We start from the raw sequence: 27,411 nt of genomic DNA on the forward strand, positions 1-27,411 counted from the left end.
GATGGCCCAATATTTATGGACCTGACTGTATCCACACCTGGTTGCAGGAAGAGCAAGAACCTACTCAGATGAAAATCAACAGTGGAGTACTGTCAACCTTCACACCAGGAGACATACTTCTTCCAAATGCGGTGGTAATGCTTAGTTGTGACCACCTTCCGAGCCTGGACCATAGTAGAGATAACTTTGGAGGGAAGCCCTTTTCGGGTTAAAATCTCCCTTTCAACTGCCATGCCATCAAACGTAGCCGCGGTAAGTCTAGATAGACGAACTGTCCTTGCAGAAGAAGATCCTTTTGAAGCGGCAGAGGCCAGGGCTCTTCAAGGTACATGGCCAGGAGGTCCGCATACCAGGCCCGGTGAGGCCAATCCAATTCAAAATTGCCTGAACGATTTCCCTTTTAAGTCTCTTTAGGACCCTGGTAATGAGAGGAATCAGAGGGAACAGATAGACGAACTGGTAAATCCACAGTGCCGTCAGAGCGCCCACCGATGCAGCCTGTGGATCCCTCGTCCTGGAGCAGTAGCGCCGCAGCACCTTGTTGAGATGAGAAGCCATCATGTCGATCGGGGGAGTAGCCCCATCATTGACCCAACTGTTGGAACACCTGCGGGTGAAGGCCCCACTCCCCCGGGTGCAGATCGTGTCTGCTGAGGAAGTCTGCTTACCAGTTGTTCACTCCTGGAATGAAAATGGCCGACAAGGCCCTGGCATTGCGTTCCGCCCAGAGGAGTATCCTGGACACCTCTCGCAATGCGGCCCTGCTTCTTGTTCCGCCTTGTTTGTTTATGTATGCCACCGCCGTGGTGTTGTCCGACTGGACCTGTATGGCCCTATGTTGGAGGAGAGAAGCGGCTTGTAGAAGGGCATTGTAAATCGCTCTGAGTTCCAGAATGTTTATTGGAAGAGAGGCCTCCTGAGATGACCACCGTCCTTGAAACTGAGTCCCTTGGGTTACAGCACCCCAGCCGCGGAGGCTCGCATCCATTGTTAAGAGAATCCAGGTCTGAATTCCGAAATGTCGACCCTCCACTAGATTGGAGGTCTGCAACCACCATAACAGGGAAATCCGTGCTTTTGGTGAAAGGGATATCCTCTGGTGCATATGCAGGTGTGACCCTGACCATTTGTCCAGCAGATCTCGCTGAAACAGACAGGCATGGAACCTTCCATACTAAATTGCCGTGGAGAGGCCAAAGGGCAAGGCCCGAAACTGGAAGTGAGTATCCTGCAGTGCAAACCTGAGGTAAGCCTGATGAGGTGGCCATATCATGATGTGAAGTTACGTGTTCTTGATATCCAGGGATACCAGTAACTCCCTTTCTTCCAGGCCTGAAATTACCGCTCTCAGGAATTCCATCTAGAAGTTGAATACCTGTAGGTAAGGGTTCAGAGACTTGAGGTTCAGAATATGTGGGACCGAACCGTCCGGTTTCGGTACCATGAACAGGCCAGAATAGAAGCTCTTGTTTCTGAGTGGAGGGGGGACTGGAACAATAACCCATGTTTGTTGCAGCCATTGGACGGCCTCCAGCAAGGCAACTCATGATGCAGGTGAAGCTGGCAAGTCTTATTTGAAGAGGGAGCTTCTGAAACTCCAACCAGTATCCCAGGGAGATTAGGTTTCTCACCCAAGGATCCCAGCAGGATTCCGCGAAAATATGGCTGAAATACTTGAGGCGAGCGTGGTTTACTTCGATTACCTCGAGCAGCGTTAGAAGCACCTCTGGCTCTGCCCCTGAATCTGGCCACACGAAAGGACTGGAGAGAGGGGCCTGGATAAGCACGCATAGCAGGAGGAGCCGCAGACGGCAGATAGGTGGACTTACCGGCAGTAGCTTGTGAAATCCACTTGTTTAGTTAATCACCAAACAAAGCTTCCACCGTAAAGGGGAGATTTTTCACACCCTTCTTGGAATCAGCGTCCGCTGTCCACTGTCGCAGCCACAGCTGTAGAGCGTGAATTGATGATGCCAATCTCCTTTAAAGCCTCACTCATGAAGTTAGCTGAATCCTGAATATGATGCAGGAGTGTTAGAAGTTCATCCTGAGGCATGGTGTCAAAACCCTCTAAGACATTATTGGTCCATTTAACAATGGCCCTTGTGATACAACCACAAGCAATTGTGGGTTTCTGAGCGACCCTCTCTGCCGTGTAAATGGATTTGAGGGTAGTTTCGATTTTGCGATCTGGAGGGTCCTTTAAGGCGATAGCACCAGGTACAGGTAGCACAATCTTTCGTGACAGCCTGGACACTGAAATATCCACCGTGGGAGGAGTCTTCCACACCTTCCTATCCTCAAAGGGAAGTGGGAAAGAAGTCAAGACTTTTTGTCAGGATTAATTCACGCTTCTGTAAAAATCGTGTTTAATTCCTTAGAAACAGAATGTAGCATGAGACTTACGTTTTATATTGAAAAACAATTCCTCACCAGGTTCTGTGTCCTTATCTCTGCTTTATCCCCCTCAACTTCTCCCTCTTCCAAATCTGGCATGCCATTATCAGAGTCAGACTGGAGCACATGGGGCAGTGTGCGTTTCTTTGAAACTGGCAGGGGAAGGGGGGGGGGGGGGGGGAAGCAGGTCTGAGGTCTGCAGTGTGAACTAGAAAATCATCCATGGATTTCTTAAACACCCGCCTTTCATGCTTGGCCGTAGCCAGTCCAGTGGTGTTATCAGTAATCATTCCCTTAATGGAGTCCAGTCAGGATGGCTCCTGAGAACTGTTACCCTGAGCAGGGATACTGCACTGAGTACACAAGAGAGACCCCACTGTTACAGGACTGACATGAAATGACATATAAATGCCCCCCCCACCCCCACTTCTACAAACCCACTTGGTATCAATTGCAGGTGCAGTGGAGGGTCCTTGGAGGAGCAGTGCTTCCCCTGCATGCAGCCTGGAGACTGATGCAGCAGGAAATGGCACCTAGAGCTGCTGATCCTGCTCTCCGTGAAGCCCCGCCCCCTCAGTGGCGCCACGTGCTCCTTATCATTTTTATACTGGCAAATGTCTCTAAAGTGTAGAAAACGGGATTAAAACCCATTTTCTATGATAGCGCCAGTGTGGGTGCCAGCAGCGTGCAGCACAGCCCCCGCAGTGCCGCATGCCCATGGGGCCCTTATGCCACCAGTTAAGCCAGGGACCCGCTAACCGGGACCCCGATTTAGTACTCACCACTCTAGCGTCTTCAGCTCTCTTAGGTGTGGCAGCATGCTGTTGGAGTGCGCGCACACCCTGGGGGTATACGATGCAACACCTCAGGAGCTACAGTATGTCCTGTCAGCGGGGATCCGGACCATTAACCCTTCAAGAGGTTGGGCCGGTCCTCTCCCTAAGTCCCACGATGCAGGCAGATTGGTGCCAACCAGTGCTGCCTGAAAACAATAAACTAACAAAGTTTGAAGAAAACTCTCTGGAGCTCCAGAGAATGCACCCGGCTCCTTGGGCACATTTTTCTAAACTGAGTCTGCAGGAGGGTCATAGAGGGAATGAGCCAGCACACCGAAGAATTTTTAAAGTGCCATGGCTCCAATGGACCCAATCTATACCCTATGGTACTAAAACCATCCCAGTATCCCTTAGGACGTTAGAGAAATCATACACCAGAGAAATTATATAATCCACAGGGTGTAGTATGGTATGCCGGCGGCCAGGATCCCGGCGGCCAGCATACCGGTGCCGGGATCCCGACCGCCGGCATACCGACAGCTGGGCGAGCGCAAATGAGCCCCTTGCGGGCACGGAGGCGCGCTAAGCGTGCAACGCTATTTATTCTCCGTGCAGGGGGGTTGTGGACCCCCAAGAGGGAGAATAGTTGTCGGTATGACGGGTGTTGGTATTCCGGCACCGGTAAACTAAGCGCCGGGATCCCAAAAGTTGGCATACTGAATACCACCCAATCCACAGAGTCACTCATAGATTCCTGCAGCAATTGCAGTACTCAGGTGCGCTGTGTTTTTCTAAATGATCATATTGTTTTTATTCACTGGACTTGAACTGCTTAAATTTCAATAAAAACTGGAGAAATGGGGATGTTCTAAAACTTTGGACTGGTAGTTTTTCTAGTAACATAATGCATATAACATCAACACATACATACCAAAATGAGTCCAGATATCAGTGATGACGTGCCAGTAAGAGCAATGTAGAACTTTGGTGTCAATGTGTTCATAAAAGCTATCACTACAATAGAAATAAGAAATCAATTTTAAGTTGTTTAGATAGACAGAATATCATTATCTAAATTGTACAGAACAGCTAAATAAATAGGGGTTAAGGTAAAACTTATCTTTGTTAACTCTCTTTCTTCAAGGTCCATGGGATCCACAGGGTTAATTCTTAACCTTGGGTATGATGCTGATGGAGGCCAGGACTGACACCGAACAATAAGCTTGTGAGTCTCCCAGGATGCACTGGGCTACTACCCCTTCATACCCCGCTCCCATGCTCAGGCTCTTCAGTTTTAGTAACAAGCCCAAAGCAGGAGCTTGAGAGAAGAGAGAGAAGGAAGGATGGTACACACAGGAAACACAGGGAACTGGTGACCGGAGAAGTAACCCATTGAAACTAGGTGCGTCAGGTGGGCGCCCTGTGGATCCCATGGACATTGAAGAAAGAGTTAACAAAGGTAACTTTTGCCATAACTCCTCTTTTCTTCTTCGGGGTCCATAGTCTCCACAGGGTTAATTCTTAACCTTGGGAAGTCCCAAAGCAGTTGTAATAGGGAGGAAACGCTCCTAAGCCGAACGGAGGACATTGCAGCCAAAGGTTGCATCCTGAGAGGCAAATGTATCAAAGGCATAGTACCTAAGAAACGTATGGGCAGTAGACCACGTAGCTGCCTTGCAGAGTTGTTCAGCAGATGCGCCACGGCGGGCTGCCCATGAAGGACCCACCCTGCGTGCTGAGGTGATTGCCAGGAGAAAGAGGGCCATTGCAGTTAACCAAAGGGGGCTGAGATAAGGTATGTAGAACCAAAGACAAATCCCACGGAGCCACCAAAGGGACAAATAGAGGTTGTATTACTAGTACCCCTTGAAGGAAGGTACGTATATCTGGCAATGGAGCCAATCTCTCATGGTACCAGACGGACAAAGCCGAGAGCTGGACTTTCAGAGAAGCCAGGTGAAGACCCATGGCTAGGCCCGCCTGTAAGAAGGCTAACAGCCGAGATATCTTGAGAACTTTAGGATCGTAGTCACGGTGAGCCCACTACTGGAAGTAGGAGTGCCATATTTGGTAATATATACAGGCTGATATCACCGCCCTGAGAGACTCAATCTTGAACTTGAACTCCTTTAGAAAGGGGTTCAATGATTTTAGGTTCAGAATGGGCCTGACTGAACCATCCGGTTTCGGTACCACGAAAAGGTTCGAATAGTAACCTTTGTTCTGTATGTGAGGTGGTACTGGCACAATGACCTGTGCCTCCACCAGTTTTTGGACAGCGTCTTGTAGTACAGTGCTGTCTGCCAACAGAGTTGGTAAGCCTGATTTGAAAAAGCGATGAGGAGGGAGACTTTGAAATTCCAGCCTGTATCCCTGGGATACAATATCTATCACCCAGGGATCCAGGCCGGACGATACCCAGACCTGACTGAAGTGTCCGAGTCTCGCTCCCACTGGCCCCACCTCCAGGCCGCGCGGTCCACCGTCATGCGGAGGACTTTGGCGTATCTGAAGCAGGCTTTTGTTCCTGGGAACCTGCAGCTGCAGGTTTCTTGGACTTAACTCAACCTCCCCTAAAGAAGGTATTGGACGTTCTGGCCCTTCTAGGCTTGTTAGGCCGAAAGGACTGCGTTGCAGATGAAGAGAAGGATTTCTTCGGAGCAGGTGCTGCTGACGGAAGAAACGGAGACTTACCCGCTGTGGCCGTGGATATCCACGCGTCTAGACCTTCCCCAAAGAGAGCCTGACCTGTATAGGGTAGGGACTCCACACTTTTTCTGGATTCCGCGTCGGCCGACCACTGGCGTAGCCACGGTCCCCGACGAGCTGAAACAGACATGGAAGATATTCCTGCAGCCATGGAACCTAGGTCTTTCATGGATTATACCATAAAACCAGCTGAATCATGTATATTGTGTAAATATAATGCAACATCTTCCCTATCCATCGTATCCAAATCCTTAAGTAAGGTAGCCGACCACTTTACTATTGCCTTTGCAATCCATGCAGTGGCAATAGTGGGACGTAATAAGGCCCCTGAAGCAGTGTACATTGAGTTAAGCGTGTTATCAATTTTTCTATCAGCCGGCTCCTTTAAGGCGGTAGATCCTGGAACAGACAAAACCACCTTCTTTGAGAGTCTGGACACAGATGCGTCAACAATCGGCGGGTTTTCCCATTTTTTCCTATTCTCCTCAAGGAAAGGAAACACCACCTGGACCCTTTTAGGGACCTGGAATTTTTTTCTCAGGGTTTACCCATGCTTTTTCAAATATAGCATTCAATTCCTTTGACACAGGGAAGGTTAGCGAGGCTTTTCTATTTTCAGTAAAAAAAGACTCCTCAACCAGCTCAGGTGTGGTATCATTAACATTCAACACATCCCTGATAGTCTCTATCAACAATTGCCATCATATCCCATTGTTATCCTGTAGAACCTGTGGACTTATCAACGGTAAGTTTTTACCGTAACGTATATTTTTTTGTGGTCTCATGGTGTCTTTTTTTATCTTTTTACCATTGATATACTTTAAAAATATTTCTGGGTTAATTTTACTGTCCTTTGCAATTACTTTTTCATTTTCTATTTTAGCTGCTCTAATTTCCTTTTTGCTCAATTTATTACATTCTTTGTAGCATCGGAAGCTCTCCTTACTCCCAACAGATTTAAAAGCTTTAAATGCTCGCTTTTTTCTGTCCATTAATAACTAAACCTTGTTATTTAGCCACATCGGTTTAAACTTGTTCCTCTTACTTTTGCTGACCAAGGTAATGAATTTATGCATGAGCTTATGCAGCAATATTTTAAAGGTATCCCACATTTCTGCAGTGTTCTCACCGTTAAAGATTTGGTCCCAATCTACATCCTTAATAGATTGCCTGAGCATAATAAATTTTGCTTTCCTAAAATTAGAGGTTTTAGTCGAACCCATATAACGCTGTTTTCAGTAACACAGTTTGAATGTGACCATATTATGATCGCTATTTGCCAAAGGCTCCATTACTTTAATGTTAGACATTGCCTCCACATTAATTGTTATCACCAGGTCCAGTGTGTTGTTATTCCTAGTAGGTTCCTTAATCATTTGGGACAAATAGTTATCTATAAGTATGTTTAAAAGCCTATTACCCCTAGCTGTACCACGACTCCAATGACCAATTTATGTTAGGATAATTACAGTCCCCCAAAACCAACATTTCACCATTTGCTGCTGCCTTTACAATTTGCTGGTGGAGTTGCGATTCCGCAGCCACACTTATATCTGGCAGTTTATAGCATGTCCCTATTAGTAGTTTCTTTGTATATTTACCCCCAAGTTTTATTTCCACCCATAATGACTCAATGTGTTCTTTACTACCCTCGCAATCAATTTCCCTTTGGTACGGTTTAAGGATGGAGTTAACATAAAGACAAACTCCTCCTCCCTTTTTGTTTTCCCTGTCTTTTCTGACAAGCGTGTAGCCCTCCAAATTTACTGGCGAAACATGGGACTCATCCCAACATGTTTCCGTGATACCTATAATATCATATTGCTCACTCATTGCCAATAGTTCCAATTCTCCCATTTTGCCAGATAGGCTTCTTGCATTTATTAATAGACACTTTAGATTATTTGCTCTTAACCCAGTTATATTACTTTTTTGCCCTGAAGGACACTTCTTGTTTATGGTTGAATTACCAGGATCTACAACTTTGTTTCATTTCTTTTTAAGCCCATTTTTCTCCTCACCCCTTCTCCACCCTCATTGATCTTACTATGCCCCGCCCTGCCTTTTCTCGCTGAGTATACTAGTCAATCTTTCTGCTCCCTCCCCCCAGACACCTAGTTTAAAATCTACAGCCTTCTAACCATCCTACCCCCTCCTCATTCAGATGCAATAAATCCCGATAAAAAAGATGGCGCCTAACCGAGAAGTCTGCCCAATACTCCAAGACATGAAATCCCTCCTTCCTGCACCAATCTCTCAGATACACATTTACCTCCCTAATCTCCCTCTGTCTCCCTGGGCTAGCGCGTGGCACTTGTAATAATTTGGAGAATACTACCTTAGATGTCCTTTGCTTAAGCTTACTACCTAATTCCCTATCATCTTTTTTAAGGACTTTCCATCTACCACTGACTTTGTTGTTAGTGCCGATGTGCATCAAGACTGCCGGGTCTTTCCCAGCCTCTCCCAATAATCTGTCTACCCAGTCTGTAATGTGTCGTACCCGAGCACCCGGAAGACAACATACTGTATGATGATCGCGGTACCGGTAACAGAATGCCCTATCTGTTTTTCTAATAATTGAGTCCCCTACCACCACAATCTGACTAGGTACCTTGCTAACAATTTCCCCTCCTTGCCGAGGGGACTATTACTCTGGTTGCTAGAGGAAACAGCTACCCGCCTGGTCATCCAAATCTGCACTGCCATCCACAGTAACTTCATCCATTCTGCCAAATCTGCTAGGATTTGGCAGCTCAGAGCTGGCATTCTGCTTTCTCTCACCCTTTTGCCCCTCTTCCTAACTGTAACCCAGCTACCTACCTGTTCCTCCTCCGCATTGTCAGACTCACCTTGTTCCCTCAGTGCGTCCACAGTGAGCTGCAGACTTTGCTCAAGACTGGCGCTCTCCCTCAATGTTGCGATAGTCTGCTTTAGATCAGTTACCTGGGCTTCCAGAGCGACCATCTGCTCACATCTTGTGCAGAGGTAATCACCCAGGAGCGGTCGCTCCAGGTATGCATACATCTCACAAGATATGCATCGGGTGAGACTACCAACCTCGTTACTACTCATTGTGTATCGATTAATTTACCTCCCTCTAAAATGCAGATAATCTATAAATAATGTATGCTATCGGTGTCAGTGTTTTTTAGAGAAAATACTTGCATGTCCAGACGCTAACTGGGCCTTCCACAGCTCTGGTTGCCGCCTTGGATGTGCACCTCTTTGGTGCAGCACAGCTTGCTGTTTCAGCTCCTCAGCCTTTGTATCCCACTCTGCCACACTCTGCCTCAGTCCAAAGGGTAGGGCCTGAAATTGGAAATGCTGTTGGAGAACAGCAAACCTGAGGAATTGTTGGTAGCAGGGTGCTAAAGGTACATGCACGTAAGTATCCTGGATGTCCAGGTAAACCATATAATCCCCAGGTCACATTGCTAGTACAATGGAGCGGAGAGTTTCCATACGGAACTTGGGTACTCTGAGGTACTTGTTCAGCAGCTTGAGATTCAAAATGGGGTGGTAGGACCCATTTGGTTTCTGAACCAAAAACAGTGTAGAATAGAACCCTTGGCCTTGTTAATGTCGTGGCACATGGATGACCACTCCTGACTGCAGTAAGGAGTGAATGGCTCTCTGCAATGCCTGTGCTTTGCCAGGGTTCAGTGATGGAATGGTACTGTGTGCGAGGACGCCTCAGGAATGAGAGAGCATACCCATGAGAGACCCAGGAGTCGGTTGGGATAAGACTCCATGCCTGGACAAACTGAAGAAACTGACCTCCCACCCTGGGATCTCCCAGGAAGAAGCCCCTCCTGTCAGGCTGAGGGTTTATCTTCAGGTTTGGTAGGAGGACATCTAGCGGCCCAAGCCTGCTTGGCCCTGGGTTTAGAGACCTTGCCTGTGCGATCTGAGCAAGGGAAGAAATGACCCTTGGGTTTGTCTTGTGAACGAAAAGTCCGAAATGAGCAAGTCCGAGGTCTTCCTGAGTAAGCTGAAGGCAAATTAACTGTCTTAGATGTCGCTAGTTTCTCAACAATCTTGTCCAGTGCTGGACCAAAGAGGAACTTGCTTCCTCTTTGGGAGGGAGGGCTTCCACGGCTTTCTTGGCGTCCGTATCCGCCTTCCATGAGTGGAGTCACACAATGCGGCGAGCTACATTGGATTCAGCCGAAGCCTTAGAGGATAACCGTGCAACGTTAAGAGCAGCTTCGCCAATGTAATAGGCCGCATCTCTGATGTTGGCAATAATAGATAACTGAGCTGTGGACATATCAGATTTGAAACTGCATTCTAGGTCATCGGTCCATGTTTCTACGGTCTTAGCGATCCACGCTGTGGCAGTAGCTGGCCTGGCACTGGCTCCTGTAAGTGAGTACACTGACTTTAGACACGTAACCATCTGTCTATCCGACAGTTCCTTAAGTGAGGACGCAGTAGGGATAGGTAGGATGGAACTTTTGAGTAAGTGTATAACATGAGTATCCACAATAGGCTGGTTTTCCCACTGTTCACAATCCAATGTAAGTAACGGGTTAAAGAAGATGAATCTGTTAGATACCGTGAATTTCTTAGTAGGTGTTTTCCACGCCTCAGTTTTAACTTCTGGGAAGTGCCAGAGTGCGGAAACTCAGCTAGGACTACTTTCTGCCGCTTGTGTCTTTAGAAGTAGTGGCTGTTTTTACATCCTCAAGTTGAAGAGAGAATTTGACCGCTCTGTTTAATGCTGCCACATTATATTTGGTTGGGGTCTCCTCATCCCCTGGGTGAGATTCTGCATCAGAAACTTCAGCCATGTCAGCAAGTAATGATGATTCCTCTGAATCAGAGTGTGGTGTGGATTGTGAGGAAGGTATAGTACGTTTAGCAACAGGTGCAGGCAGTGCGTCTTGCCCATGTATCATGCTTTGAAAAGCAGCAGATGAAGCAGCTAGACTCTGCACAGATGTAGAGAATTAATCCAACCACTGGGGGTGGATGGGTAGGGCTGCTATGGCCTGATAAAGTTGTAATGGCTGGTGAAAACCTATAGAGGGAGCCATTGGAGATTGCAGTTGCTGTGGAACTGCTACAGGGGAAGCTATTGTGAGCTGCACTGGTTGTGGACCAGTCCCTAGGGGAGCCAGGGCTGTACTGGCTGGAGTATACCCATAGGGGGGACCACAGATGGAATAGCTATATGGTTGGCAATTTTAGCCAGTAACGCTGTAAATGAGGCCTATGGGGGTTCTTGTACAATAACTGGTGGGGCTGAGGTGATGGGAGGCACTTAACAGCCCTGGCATAGACCATCCTGTGATAAATCCTGAGGTAGAACCTCAGTGTGATAGGCATTACATGCTACCAAAGTGGGTGCTTTTAACAACAAGAAGTGAACACACACAATGTGGTAATGTGCAGCGTGTAACAGGCACAATATGTGACAATGATCGCACACAAGTACAATATTTTGTAAAGTGTGGAAAATTTAATCCAATACACACTAGTATTTAAGGGTTACAGATAATAAACAAGTACAGGGAAAACAATATCAATGTACTGTACAGATGAAATAAAGAGAAATCAAGCAGCAGCACTAGCAAAAGTCACACACAATGCAGAAAACAATTTTAACTGAAATGGACACTGGTATCGACTGCCCAGCACTTATATACGGCTGGTAGGATTCAGCGTTTTGTATAACCTGTGATGTAGGAGAGGTATACAAGGAGACACAGCCCACCGCCTCTAGAGACCTACAGAGCTCTGTACAATGGCTGCCCAGCGTCTCTAGTGAGGAAGGAGGCGCAGCCTAGGGTGGGAAGACCGCAGTGGAATGGCGCCCTGGGCTGGGCTGGGCGAGCGGCCACTGGGGAAGCACTGACCTCCCCTGTGCCGGGCAATCACCACCGGTTCTCCTGGCATATTAAAGTGTTCCCAGCGCAGGTGTACGTGTGCCTTGGTGGTTAAGTGCGGCCGTGAGTACACTTAATGGACTGGGATCACGCCAGCAGCCGCGGCCCATCTCCTGGGACCATGGCACAAGGACTGCGTAGAGCTTGGGTACTGCAAACGGGAAATCGCCTTATCTGTCCCCCACATGTCCAGATGCAGTACTGGCAGCCCCTGCGTCTTGCTAGTGAGAAGGATGCAGTTGGAGTCCCACCGAAATCACCTACCCACTCGTGGTGTCACGGCACATTGGGGTGTTGGAGAGATAGCTCTGGCGTATTACGGATTGCCAATATCTGTCATCCCATTAAATGTCATTAAAACTCGTAAAGTGTTAAAAATAAAAGCTGCAGCCCTCTGTTCAGTGTGTCCAGCTCCATGCTGACACCAAAAAAAACTGCAGTGCCTGAGCATGGGGGTGGGGTATAAAGGGGGAGTAGCCCAGTGCATCCTGGAAGGCTCACACGCTTATTGTTGGTGTCAGTCCTGGTCTCCACCAGCATCATACCCAAGGTTAAGAATAAACCCTGTGGAGACCATGGACCCGAAGAATAATACTTGTTATCCTTTATTTATATGACACCACAGAGGGTTCTCAATGCCTTCCATAGTACATAAACAGGAGCAGTGCAAACAAAGCAAGAAATGTAAAAGACTTACAGTACTAAACATTGCATAACATAGCATACAAGCTATATAACCATTGTTGGACTTGCTGTCAAAGAACCATAAAAGCGCGCACCAGCTGAACCCACTGTAGGCAGTGGGGAGCAGTTGATGGTATAAGTCAGCGAAGGAAGAGCACGAGGGAAGAGAGCCCTGCTTGTGAGCTTACAATCTAAACTCGTGTTTTTGTCATTTTTCAATGAAAAACAATGATAGGGGACATTGGGCAGTTGAAAATTGTGTATGTAGCGACAGGGCTATTAACTAGGTGTACAGCATAACTGACTTGTTATATTATATATATATATATATATATATATATATATATATACACACACACACACATACATGTATGTATATATATATATATATATATATATACACACATGTATACATATATGATTTGTTATAGTCAAATTGGGTCGATTTCAAAATGTAGATATATGCATTGGTACTTATGATAATTATTCGGAATGATATACTGTATACGACCAATCTAGAATTTGCGCTACCTAAAACAGGGGTACAGAATCTAAGCACTGGTGGTTTTCACCAGGGACATCCACAAGTGGATTTGGTCTTCTCCGTACCTGGTACTTCGGTAGCAGCCCCATAACTGATTCTAGCATTGTAGGCTACAGAGTGGACAACAAACAGGATCAGTGCACAGAGTAGTCTCATCAATGCCAGGAGGATCAAACAAACATTAATCAGATCACAAGCCAGGATCTAATCAGGTTAGAAATAAGATACTGTACATCCAAAACAGCGAGACAAGAAGCAGGTCAGAAAACAAGCCTGATCAATATTCAGGAGTCTGAAACAAACATACAGGGAACACTGGGGCTACGTGGTGAAATCTAATTTATATGAGCAGTGCTCATTTGAATTTGGCACCATGATGACATCAGCTGTCACATAACCACAAGTATAAATTTCTGAGAAAAACCACACACTTGGAAACTTGTACACTGCCAGCATATAACACGGGTTATTGCACATGAAGGTGCATAACCAGTGTTGCTGTGCAGTGTAAAAGGGCAGAGCTGGAATAATCTTGGTTGAGTGACCCGGTATTCCAGCTCGGGTAGTTTGCAGGGTTGAACATGGGTTCAACCTGGTAAACTCTGCATTGTAAACGGGAGCCGGATCGCATCGACCCGGCTTCCCGTTTACAGAGAATGTACGAGCGGTGCTTGGAGATCATGTGATCTCCAAGCGCCGCCCCGCCGTGTCATGGGCTAGGTCACCAACCCGGCAATAAGCTTGGTAGGAGATGGCAGGGGGAAAGCGTGCTGACTTGAGTTGCAGCCGGGTAGCACCCGTGTCAGGCTCTGGCTGCGACCCACTATTTCAGTGTAAAAGAGTTGTAACAGGCCGTTAGTGCCAGGCACAAGTGTGCAGAGGAGGATGGAGAAAGCAGCAGGGAAAAGAGAACGCCAAGGACCCCACAAAGCAGCAGCGCTGAACCCTTAAGCATCTATTGGGCTCCAGTATATAATGTTTTCCTTTGCTACCTAATAACGATGACTTTGCTCTTTTGCATCGATTTACACAGGGACATATTCAATTGAAAACAATTTTTGCTGCAAAAAACACACGTCCAATTGGACATGTCTCATAATGTTGTATTTTAGAATGTTCACATAGTTAGAATGCGGACACCTGCAAAATGTCAATACAGTTAAAATGTTGATGATAAAAAATTCAAGTTTAGGCTTGGGCTTAAAATTGGATATCAAAATGATGTACCAGGCAACATTTTGGCTGTCAACATTTTGAATATATAAACATTATGTTGGTGTCGACATTTTGCAAGACGACATTGTGCTTGTTGACATTCTGAACATGTAAAAATTTTGTCTGTCAACACATTGAATCTGGTGACATTATGCTGTCTATGTAAGGGGATCCGGTCGGGATCCCGGCTGTCAAAATACAGACGCTGGTATCCCGACACAGCTAAGAAGACCGGTGCCTGAATCCAGTATGGTATCAGAATCCCGGCGTTGTAATACCGACACCCAGAATCCCAAACGCTCCTCCCCCGGCACAAAGGAGTCCTAGAGCCTCCTTCACCAACATGTTTCGGTCTTCTGTGGAGGCTTTCTCAAAAGGAAGACCGCTCCCCTCAGGAGGCAAGCTTACCAAATTCTAGAACTGCTCACATAACCTTCATAAACTTCCCTAACCAATTACATAACCACTGCACAGTTCCCACATATCCTCATATATTTTCTCTTTCTTCACTTTCCCTTCCTCCTGACCCCGGTTCATCATTGCTATGTGACCATATCATACAGCCCACCAAGAACCTTTGCAATCTGGTGGACAACTACGCAAAAGATAGCACCTATCCATGTGTATCCATGCCTATTTCCCTATAGATTGTAAACTTGCGAGCACGGCTTCCTGTCTCTATGACTGTTTGTTATTACCCAGTTTTGTTTTATCACTATTATGTCCAATTGTAAAGCGTAACGGAACTTGCTGCGCTATATAAGAAACTGTTAATAAATAAATATACTGTGTAGTAACAACTATCCATTAGCGTATATTTTGACGTCACCGGGAGGGGGGAAGCTGATCTTTTAAAACCACTATAACAGCAAAGTATTGTTGTTCATTTTGAGGCTGATTCGGAGTTGGGAGCAAAGCAACAGAAAAGGAGTAATGTTGCAAACCCAACAAAAGCAAAAACCCAAGCAAAACGAACAGATTACTCTCAACTTCAAGAATAAATTGCTATATTGAAATATACCAGTAGATGGAGCAAAGAGCCTTCCACAAACTTCAAATGACACTACAGTATATTGAAAGTCTAGAGAAGCAAGGCAGTGCCATACAGGTGTGCCTTTATTTCAGCCAAAGAACACACATTTGTGTAGTAAGATGGCAGTGCTTAATAAGGAGCAAAATGTACAGCAAACTATTTATTTATTACCAATTATTTATATAGCGCACAAATATTTTGCATAGCTTTACAGAGAATATTTGGCCATTCACATCAGTCCCTTCCCCAGTGGAGCTTAAAATGTACATGTACACGCACATTCACCTTAGGGTAAATTTTGTTGGGAGCCAAATAACCTACCTGTATATTTTTGGATTGTTGGAGAAAGCTGGAGTACCTGGAGGAAACCCAGCCCACACACGCATGGGGAGAATATACAAACTCCACACAGTCAGGGCCATGGTGGAAATCAAACCCATGACCTCAGTGCTGTAAGGCAGTAATGCTAACAATTACACCATCCATACTGCCAGGGACGGACTGGGGTCCGTATTTGGCCCTGGCATGTTCGTGCGCGCACACACCTGCCAGGGGCGCGCACGCCATGTGGGCACTAAATTTGGGGGCGTGCCGCTAGTTAGGGGGGCGTGAACACGTGGCACGCCACTGTTTCCATGGAGATGGGCAGGGGGACGCGTGGACCAGCACAAAGGGACGTGCCGTGAACCATGGGGCGTGGACTCGCAGCACGCCTCCATTTCTATGGAGACAGGAGGGGAGGCGGGGGAGCGGCCAAAGCTGCGCGCGGCCTTCCCAGCTCTCTGCCTGACAGGGTCGGCCCACAAGCCCATCAGCCCTTCTGGCATTTGCCAGAAGTGCCAGATGGGCAGTCCAGCCCTGCATACTGCACACAACAATGGGAAGAATTATGCAGAAAGGGCACTCCTTGCATAGTACAGAATATTATGAAGCAATGCAAAATAAAAATGTAAATGTAGCAGTAAGACTCTTAAAATAAGATTTTACTTACCGATAAATCTATTTCTCGTAGTCCGTAGTGGATGCTGGGACTCCGTCAGGACCATGGGGATTAGCGGCTCCGCAGGAGACAGGGCACAAAAATAAAAGCTTTAGGACTAGGTGGTGTGCACTGGCTCCTCCCCCTATGACCCTCCTCCAAGCCTCAGTTAGGATACTGTGCCCGGACGAGCGTACACAATAAGGAAGGATTTTGAATCCCGGGTAAGACTCATACCAGCCACACCAATCACACCGTACAACCTGTGATCTGAACCCAGTTAACAGTATGACAAACGTAGGAGCCTCTGAACAGACGGCTCACAACAATAACAACCCGATTTTTTTGTAACAATAACTATGTACAAGTATTGCAGACAATCCGCACTTGGGATGGGCGCCCAGCATCCACTACGGACTACGAGAAATAGATTTATCGGTAAGTAAAATCTTATTTTCTCTGACGTCCTAGTGGATGCTGGGACTCCGTCAGGACCATGGGGATTATACCAAAGCTCCCAAACGGGCGGGAGAGTGCGGATGACTCTGCAGCACCGAATGAGAGAACTCAAGGTCCTCTTTAGCCAGGGTATCAAATTTGTAGAATTTTACAAACGTGTTCTCCCCCGACCACGTAGCTGCTCGGCAGAGTTGTAATGCCGAGACCCCTCGGGCAGCCGCCCAAGATGAGCCCACCTTCCTTGTGGAATGGGCCTTGATAGATTTAGGCTGTGGCAGGCCTGCCACAGAATGTGCAAGTTGAATTGTGCTACAAATCCAACGAGCAATCGTCTGCTTAGAAGCAGGAGCACCCAGCTTGTTGGGTGCATACAGTATAAACAGCGAGTCAGATTTTCTGACTCCAGCCGTCCTTGAAATATATATTTTCAATGCCCTGACAACGTCCAGCAACTTGGAATCCTCCAAATCGCTAGTAGCCGCAGGCACCACAATAGGCTGGTTCAGGTGAAACGCTGAAACCACCTTAGGCAGAAACTGAGGACGCGTCCACAGTTCTGCCCTGTCCGAATGGAAAATCAGATATGGGCTTTTATACGATAAAGCCGCCAATTCTGACACTCTCCTGGCTGAAGCCAGGGCCAGTAGCATGGTTACTTTCCATGTAAGATATTTCAAATCCACCGATTTGAGTGGCTCAAACCAATGGGATTTGAGAAAATCCAAAACTACATTAAGATCCCACGGAGCCACTGGGGGCACAACCGGGGGCTGTATATGTAGTACTCCTTTTACAAAAGTCTGGACTTCAGGAACTGAAGCCAATTCTTTCTGGAAGAAAATCGACAGGGCCGAAATTTGAACCTTAATGGACCCTAATTTGAGGCCCATAGACAATCCTGTTTGCAGGAAATGTAGGAATCGACCCAGTTGAAATTCCTCAGTCGGGGCCTTCCTGGCCTCACACCACGCAACATATTTTCTCCAAATGCGGTGATAATGTTGTGCAGTCACCTCGTTCCTGGCTTTTACCAGGGTAGGGATGACCTCTTCCGGAATGCCTTTTTCCCTTAGAATTCGGCGTTCAACCGCCATGCCGTCAAACGCAGCCGCGGTAAGTCTTGGAATAGACACGGTCCCTGCTGAAGCAGGTCCCGTCTTAGAGGTAGAGGCCACGGATCTTCCGTGAGCATCTCCTGAAGTTCCGGGTACCAAGTTCTTCTTGGCCAATCCGGAGCCACGAGTATCGTTCTTACTCCCCTTTGCCGTATAATTCTCAGTACTTTTGGTATGAGAGGCAGAGGAGGAAACACATACACTGACTGGAACACCCACGGTGTTACCAGAGCGTCCACAGCTATTGCCTGAGGGTCTCTTGACCTGGCGCAATACCTGTCCAGTTTTTTGTTGAGGCGGGACGCCATCATATCCACCTTTGGTTTTTCCCAACGGTTCACAATCATGTGGAAGACTTCTGGATGAAGTCCCCACTCTCCCGGGTGTAGATTGTGTCTGCTGAGGAAGTCCGCTTCCCAGTTGTCCACTCCCGGAATGAACACTGTTGACAGTGCTATCACATGATCTTCCGCCCAGCGAAGAATCCTTGCAGCTTCTGCCATTGCCCTCCTGCTTCTTGTGCCGCCCTGTCTGTTTACGTGGGCGACTGCCGTGATGTTGTCCGACTGGATCAACACCGGCTGACCCTGAAGCAGGGGTTTTGCCAGGCTTAGAGCATTGTAAATCGCTCTTAGCTCCAGTATATTTATGTGAAGAGACATCTCCAGGCTTGACCACACTCCCTGGAAGTTTCTTCCCTGTGTGACCGCTCCCCAGCCTCTCAGACTGGCATCCGTGGTCACCAGGACCCAGTCCTGTATGCCGAATCTGCGGCCCTCTAACAGATGAGCACTCTGCAACCACCACAGAAGAGACACCCTTGTCCGTGGAGACAAAGTTATCCGCTGATGCATCTGCAGATGCGATCCGGACCATTTGTCCAGCAGATCCCACTGAAAAGTTCGTGCGTGGAATCTGCCGAATGGAATCGCTTCGTAAGAAGCCACCATTTTTCCCAGGACTCTTGTGCATTGATGCACAGACACTTTTCCTGGTTTTAGGAGGTTCCTGACAAGTTCGGATAACTCCCTGGCTTTCTCCTCCGGAAGAAACACCTTTTTCTGAACCGTGTCCAGAATCATTCCCAGGAACAGCAGACGTGTCGTCGGGGTCAATTGAGATTTTGGAAAATTCAGAATCCACCCGTGCTGTTGCAGCACTACTTGGGTTAGTGCTACTACGTCCTCCAGCTGTTCTCTGGACCTTGCCCTTATCAGGAGATCGTCCAAGTAAGGGATAATTAATACGCCTTTTCTTCGCAGAAGAAACATCATTTCGGCCATTACCTTGGTAAAGACCCGAGGTGCCGTGGACAATCCAAACGGCAGCGTCTGAAACTGATAATGACAGTTTTGCACCACGAACCTGAGGTACCCTTGATGTGAAGGGCAAATTGGGACATGCAGGTAAGCATCCTTGATGTCCAGGGACACCATAAAGTCCCCTTCTTCCAGATTCGCTATCACTGCTCTGAGTGACTCCATCTTGAACTTGAATTTTTGTATGTACAGGTTCAAAGATTTCAGATTTAGAATAGGTCTTACCGAGCCGTCCGGCTTCGGTACCACAAATAGTGTGGAATAATACCCCTTTCCCTGTTGTAGGAGGGGTACCTTGACTATCACCTGCTGAGAATACAGCTTGTGAATGGCTTCCAATACCGTCGCCCTGTCTGAGGGAGACGTTGGCAGAGCAGACTTTAGGAACCGGCGAGGGGGAGACTTCTCGAATTCCAACCTGTAACCCTGAGATACTACCTGCAGGATCCAGGGGTCCACCTGTGAGTGAGCCCACTGTGCGCTGAAATTCTTGAGTCGACCCCCCACCGCCCCTGAGTCCGCTTGTGAAGCCCCAACGTCATGCTGAGGGCTTTGCAGAAGCCGGGGAGGGCTTCTGCTCCTGGGAGGGAGCTGCTTGGTGCACTCTCTTACCCTTTCCTTTGCCTCGGGGCAGATATGACTGTCCTTTTGCCCGCTTGTTCTTATAGGAACGAAAGGACTGCGGCTGAAAAGACGGTGTCTTTTTCTGTTGGGAGGGGACCTGAGGTAAAAAGGTGGATTTCCCGGCTGTTGCCGTGGCCACCAAATCCGATAGACCGACCCCAAATAATTCCTCCCCTTTATACGGCAATACTTCCATATGCCGTTTGGAATCCGCATCACCTGACCACTGTCGCGTCCATAAACTTCTTCTGGCAGATATGGACATCGCACTTACTCTCGATGCCAGAGTGCAAATATCCCTCTGAGCATCTCGCATATAAAGAAAAGCATCCTTTAATTGCTCTATAGTCAATAAAATACTGTCCCTATCCAGGGTATCAATATTTTCAGTCAGGGAATCCGACCAAACCACCCCAGCACTGCACATCCATGCTGAGGCGATGGCTGGTCGCAGTATAACACCAGTATGAGTGTATATACTTTTCAGGGTAGTTTCCAGCCTCCTATCAGCTGGATCCTTGAGGGCGGCCGTTTCAGGAGACGGTAACGGCACTTGTTTTGATAAGCGTGTGAGTGCCTTATCCACCCTAGGGGGTGTTTCCCAGCGCGCCCTAACCTCTGGCGGGAAAGGATATAATGCCAATAACTTCTTTGAAATTAGCAGTTTTCTATCGGGGTTAACCCACGCTTCATCACACACTTCATTCAATTCCTCTGATTCAGGAAAAATAAGAATTTACTTACCGATAATTCTATTTCTCGGAGTCCGTAGTGGATGCTGGGGTTCCTGAAAGGACCATGGGGAATAGCGGCTCCGCAGGAGACAGGGCACAAAAAGTAAAGCTTTAGGATCAGGTGGTGTGCACTGGCTCCTCCCCCTATGACCCTCCTCCAAGCCTCAGTTAGGATACTGTGCCCGGACGAGCGTACACAATAAGGAAGGATTTTGAATCCCGGGTAAGACTCATACCAGCCACACCAATCACACTGTACAACCTGTGATCTGAACCCAGTTAACAGTATGATAACAGCGGAGCCTCTGAAAAGATGGCTCACAACAATAATAACCCGATTTTTGTAACTATGTACAAGTATTGCAGATAATCCGCACTTGGGATGGGCGCCCAGCATCCACTACGGACTCCGAGAAATAGAATTATCGGTAAGTAAATTCTTATTTTCTCTATCGTCCTAGTGGATGCTGGGGTTCCTGAAAGGACCATGGGGATAATACCAAAGCTCCCAAACGGGCGGGAGAGTGCGGATGACTCTGCAGCACCGAATGAGAGAACTCCAGGTCCTCCTTAGCCAGGGTATCAAATTTGTAGGATTTTACCAACGTGTTTGCCCCTGACTAAATAGCCGCTCGGCAAAGTTGTAAAGCCGAGACCCCTCGGGCAGCCGCCCAAGATAAGCCCACCTTCCTTGTGGAATGGGCATTTACATATTTTGGCTGTGGCAGGCCTGCCACAGAATGTGCAAGCTGAATTGTATTACACATCCAACTAGCAATAGTCTGCTTAGAAGCAAGAGCACCCAGTTTGTTGGGTGCATACAGGATAACAGCAAGTCAGTTTTCCTGACTCCAGCCGTCCTGGAACCTATATTTACAGGGCCCTGACAACATCTAGCAACCTGGAGTCCTCCAAGTCCCTAGTAGGCGCAAGGCACCAAAATAAGCTGGTTCAGGTGAAACACTGACACCACCTTAGGGAGAGAACTGGGGACGAGTCCGCAGCTCTGCCCTGTCCAAATGGACAACCAGATATGGGCTTTTTTGAGAAAAAAACCACCAATTTGACACTCGCCTGGTCCAGGCCAGGGCCAAGAGCATGGTCACTTTTCAAGTGAGATGCTTCAAATCCACAGATTTGACTGGTTTTAAACCAATGTGATTTGAGGAATCCCAGAACTACGTTGAGATCCCACAGTGCCACTGGAGGCACAAAAGGGGGTTGTATATGCAATACTCCCTTGACAAACTTCTGGACTTCAGGAACTGAAGCCACTTCTTTCTGGAAGAAAATCGACAGGGCCGAAATTTGAACCTTAATGGACCCCAATTTGAGGCCCATAGACACTCCTGTTTGCAGGAAATGCAGGAATCGACCGAGTTGAAATTTCTTCGTGGGGCCTTTCTGGCCTCACACCACGCAACATATTTTTGCCACATGTGGTGATAATGTTGTGCGGTCACCTCCTTTCTGGCTTTGACCAGGGTAGGAATGACCTCTTCCGGAATGCCTTTTTCCCTTAGGATCCGGCGTTCCACCGCCATGCCGTCAAACGCAGCTGCGGTAAGTCTTGGAACAGACATGGTACTTGCTGAAACAAGTCCCTTCTTAGCGGCAGAGGCCATAAGTCCTCTGTGAGCATCTCTTGAAGTTCCGGGTACCAAGTCCTTCTTGGCCAATCCGGAGCCATGAGTATAGTTCTTACTCCTCTACGTCTTATAAGTCTCAGTACCTTAGGTATGAGAAGCAGAGGATGGAACACATACACCGACTGGTACATCCATGGTGTTACCAGAACGTCCACAGCTATTGCCTGAGGGTCTCTTAACCTGGCGCAATACCTGTCCCGTTTTTTGTTCAGACGGGACGCCATCATGTCCACCTTTGGTATTTCCCAACGGTTTACAATCATGTGGAAAACTTCCCGATGAAGTTTCCACTCTACCGGGTGGAGGTCGTGCCTGCTGAGGAAGTCTGCTTCCCAGTTTCCATTCCCGGAATGAAACACTGCTGACAGTGCTATCACATGATTTTCCGCCCAGCGAAAAGTCCTTGCAGTTTTTGCCATTGCCCTCCTGCTTCTTGTGCCGCCCTGTCTATTTACGTGGGCGACTGCCGTGATGTTTTTCCCACTGGATCAATACCGGCTGACCTTGAAGCAGAGGTCTTGCTAAGCTTAGAGTATTATAAATTTACCCTTAGCTCCAGTATATTTATGTGGAGAAAAGTCTCCAGACTTGATCACACTCCCTGGAAATTTTTTCCTTGTGTGACTGCTCCCCAGCCTCTCGGGCTGGCCTCCGTGGTCACCAGCATCCAATCCTGAATGCCGAATCTGCGGCCCTCTAGAAGATGAGCACTCTGTAACCACCACAGGAGAGACACCCTTGTCCTTGGATATAGGGTTATCCGCTGATGCATCTGAAGATGCGATCCGGACCATTTGTCCAGCAGATCCCACTGAAAAATTCTTGCGTGAAATCTGCCGAATGGAATTGCTTCGTAGGAAGTCACCATCTTTACCAGGACCCTTGTGCAATGATGCACTGATTTTAGGAGGTTCCTGACTAGCTCGGATAACTCCCTGGCTTTCTCTTCCGGGAGAAACACCTTTTTCTGGACTGTGTCCAGAATCATCCCTAGGCACAGCAGACTTGTCGTCGGGATCAGCTGCGATTTTGGAATATTTAGAATCCACCCGTGCTGTTGTAGCAGTATCCGAGATAGTGCTACTCCGACCTCCAACTATTCCCTGGACTTTGCCCTTATCAGGAGATCGTCCAAGTAAGGGGTAATTAAGACGCCTTTTCTTCGAAGAAGAATCATCATTTCGGCCATTACCTTGGTAAAGACCCGGGGTGCCGTGGACAATCCAAACGGCAGCGTCTGAAACTGATAGTGACAGTTCTGTACCACGAACCTGAGGTACCCTTAGTGAGAAGGGCAAATTTTGGACATGGAGGTAAGCATCCCTGATGTCTCGGGACACTATATAGTCCCCTTCTTCCTGGTTCGTTATCACTGCTCTGAGTGACTCCATCTTGATTTGAACCTTTGTAAGTGTTCAAATTTTTTTAGATTTAGAATAGGTCTCACCTAGCCTTCTGGCTTCAGTACCACAATATAATGTGGAATAATACCCCTTTTCTTGTTGTAGGAGGGGTAATTTGATTATCACCTGCTGGGAATACAGCTTGTGAATTGTTTCCCATACTGCCTCCTTGTCGGAGGGAGACCTTGGTAAACCAGACTTCAGGAGCCTGCGAAGGGGAAACGTCTCGACATTCCAATCTGTACCCCTGGGATACTACATGTAGGATCCAGGGGTCCTGTACGGTCCCAGCGTCATGCTGAGAGCTTGGCAGAAGCGGTGGAACGCTTCTGTTCCTGGGAATGGGCTGCCTGCTGCAGTCTTCTTCCCTTTCCTCTATCCCTGGGCAGATATGACTCTTATAGGGACGAAAGGACTCCTCTTCCTTTATACGGCAATACACCTTTGTGCCGTTTGGAATCTGCATCACCTGACCACTGTCGTGTCCATAAACATCTTCTGGCAGATATGGACATCGCACTTACTCTTGATGCCAGAGTGCAAATATCCCTCTGTGCATCTCGCATATATAGAAAATGCATCCTTTAAATGCTCTATAGTCAATAAAATACTGTCCCTGTCAAGGGTATCAATATTTTTAGTCAGGGAATCCGACCAAGCCACCCCAGCTCTGCACATCCAGGCTGAGGCGATCGCTGGTCGCAGTATAACACCAGTATGTGTGTATATACTTTTTATGATATTTTCCAGCCTCCTGTCAGCTGTCTCCTTGAGGACGGCCCTATCTATAGACGGTACCGCCACTTGTTTTGATAAGCGTGTGAGCGCCTTATCCACCCTAAGGGGTGTTTCCCAACGCGCCCTAACTTCTGGCGGGAAAGGGTATACCGCCCATAATTTTCTATCGGGGGGAACCCACGCATCATCACACACTTCATTTAATTTATCTGATTCAGGAAAAACTACGGTAGTTTTTTTCACATCCCACATAATACCCTCTTTTGTGGTACTTGTAGTATCAGAAATATGTAACACCTCCTTCATTGCCCTTAACGTGTGGCCCTAATAAGGAATACGTTTGTTTATTCACCGTCGACACTGGATTCAGTGTCCGTGTCTGTGTCTGTGTCGACCGACTAAAGTAAACGGGCGTTTTAAAACCCCTGACGGTGTTTCTGAGACGTCTGGACCGGTACTAATTGTTTGTCGGCCGTCTCATGTCGTCAACCGACCTTGCAGCGTGTTGACATTATCACGTAATTCCCTAAATAAGCCATCCATTCCGGTGTCGACTCCCTAGAGAGTGACATCACCATTACAGGCAATTGCTCCGCCTCCTCACCAACATCGTCCTCATACATGTCGACACACACGTACCGACACACAGCACACACACAGGGAATGCTCTGATAGAGGACAGGACCCACTAGCCCTTTGGAGAGACAGAGGGAGAGTTTGCCAGCACACACCAAAAACGCTATAATTATATAGGGACAACCTTATATAAGTGTTTTCCCTTATAGCATCTTTTATATATTTCTAACGCCAAATTAGTGCCCCCCCTCTCTGTTTTAACCCTGTTTCTGTAGTGCAGTGCAGGGGAGAGCCTGGGAGCCTTCCCTCCAGCCTTTCTGTGAGGGAAAATGGCGCTGTGTGCTGAGGAGATAGGCCCCGCCCCTTTTTCGGCGGGCTCGTCTCCCGCTCTTTAATGGATTCTGGCAGGGGTTAAATATCTCCATATAGCCCCCGGAGGCTATATGTGAGGTATTTTTAGCCAAAAAAGGTTTTCATTTGCCTCCCAGGGCGCCCCCCTCCCAGCGCCCTGCACCCTCAGTGACTGCCGTGTGAAGTGTGCTGAGAGGAAATGGCGCACAGCTGCAGTGCTGTGCGCTACCTTAAGAAGACTGAGGAGTCTTCTGCCGCCGATTCTGGACCTCTTCTCGTTTCAGCATCTGCAAGGGGGCCGGCGGCGAGGCTCCGGTGACCATCCAGGCTGTACCTGTGATCGTCCCTCTGGAGCTAATGTCCAGTAGCCAAAGAAGCCAATCCATCCTGCACGCAGGTGAGTTCACTTCTTCTCCCCTAAGTCCCTTGTTGCAGTGATCCTGTTGCCAGCAGGACTCACTGTAAAATAAAAAACCTAAGCTAAACTTTTCTAAGCAGCTCTTTAGGAGAGCCACCTAGATTGCACCCTTCTCGGCCGGGCACAAAAATCTAACTGAGGCTTGGAGGAGGGTCATAGGGGGAGGAGCCAGTGCACACCACCTGATCCTAAAGCTTTACTTTTTGTGCCCTGTCTCCTGCGGAGCCGCTATTCCCCATGGTCCTTTCAGGAACCCCAGCATCCACTAGGACGATAGAGAAAACTACAGGTAGTTTTTTCAGACCCCACATAATACCCCTTTTTGTGGTACTTGCAGTATCAGAGATATGCAAAGCCTCCTTCATTGCCGTGATCATATAACGTGTGGCCCTACTGGAAAATACGTTTGTTTCTTCACCGTCGACACTAGATTCGGTGTCCGTGTCTGGGTCTGTGTCGACCGACTGAGGTAAAGGGCGTTTTACAGCCCCTGACGGTGTCTGAAACGCCTGGACAGGTACTAACTGGTTTTCCGGCCGTCTCATGTCAACTGATTTTTGTAACGTGCTGACATTATCACGTAATTCCATAAACAAAGCCATCCATTCCGGTGTCGACTCCCTAGGGGGTGACATCACCATTACCGGCAATTGCTCCGCCTCCACACCAACATCGTCCTCATACATGTCGACACACACGTACCGACACACAGCAGACACACAGGGAATGCTCTTATCGAAGACAGGACCCCACTAGCCCTTTGGGGAGACAGAGGGAGAGTTTGCCAGCACACACCCAAGCGCTATAAATATATAGGAACAACCCTACAGAAGTGTTGTTTCCTTTATAGCAGCTTAATATATCAATATCGCCAAAAAAGTGCCCCCCCTCTCTGTTTTTTTACCCTGTTTCTGTAGTGCAGTGCATGGGAAAGTCCTGGGAGCCTTCCTCGCAGCGGAGCTGTGCAGGAAAATGGCGCTGTGTGCTGAGGAGATAGGCCCCGCCCCCTATTTCGGCGGGCTATTCTCCCGGTGTTTGTGAGACCTGGCAGGGGTTAAATACATCCATATAGCCCCAGGGGCTATATGTGATGTATTTTTAGCCAGAACAAGGTATTATCATTGCTGCCCAGGGCGCCCCCCCCCCAGCGCCCTGCACCCTCAGTGACCGCTGGTGTGAAGTGTGCTGACAACAATGGCGCACAGCTGCAGTGCTGTGCGCTACCTCATGAAGACTGAAAAGTCTTCTGCCGCCGGTTTCTGGACCTCTTCACTTTTCGGCATCTGCAAGGGGGTCGGCGGCGCGGCTCCGGGACCGGACTCCATGGCTGGGCCTGTGTTCGATCCCTCTGGAGCTAATGGTGTCCAGTAGCCTAAGAAGCCAATCCATCCTGCACGCAGGTGAGTTCACTTCTTCTCCCCTAAGTCCCTCGTTGCAGTGAGCCTGTTGCCAGCAGGACTCACTGAAAATAAAAAACCTAATAACTTTTTCTAAGCAGCTCTTTAGGAGAGCCACCTAGATTGCACCCTGCTCGGACGGGCACAAAAACCTAACTGAGGCTTGGAGGAGGGTCATAGGGGGAGGAGCCAGTGCACACCACCTAGTCCTAAAGCTTTTATTTTTGTGCCCTGTCTCCTGCGGAGCCGCTAATCCCCATGGTCCTGACGGAGTCCCAGCATCCACTAGGACGTCAGAGAAAATAAGATAAGGTGGTGGAGAGGGAGCATTCTAATGGGAATTTGTTATATGCAGAGTGGAAAAATAGGATTTTGGTACTTACCGGTAAATCCTTTT

General features: G+C 47.9%; 1 protein-coding gene across 4 annotated transcripts in view; it reads right to left on the reverse strand.

The window, feature by feature from the left end:
* ST7L (suppression of tumorigenicity 7 like) overlaps positions 1 to 27,411 on the reverse strand; it is a 271,485-nt gene that overhangs the window by 207,394 nt on the left and 36,680 nt on the right. For 3 of the 4 annotated variants that reach the window (XM_063955386.1, XM_063955385.1, XM_063955384.1), the window contains exon 2: positions 4,105 to 4,187. The exons of the other annotated variant lie outside the window; for it this stretch is intronic. In XM_063955386.1, coding sequence (XP_063811456.1) covers positions 4,105 to 4,176 — 72 coding nt within the window. In that variant the 5' untranslated portion in view covers positions 4,177 to 4,187. The remainder of the gene's footprint in view (positions 1 to 4,104; positions 4,188 to 27,411) is intronic. 4 annotated transcript variants of the gene reach the window in all.

Source organism: Pseudophryne corroboree, chromosome 2, assembly GCF_028390025.1.
Source record: "Pseudophryne corroboree isolate aPseCor3 chromosome 2, aPseCor3.hap2, whole genome shotgun sequence".
In the NCBI taxonomy this organism is placed as follows: Eukaryota; Metazoa; Chordata; class Amphibia; order Anura; family Myobatrachidae; genus Pseudophryne; species Pseudophryne corroboree.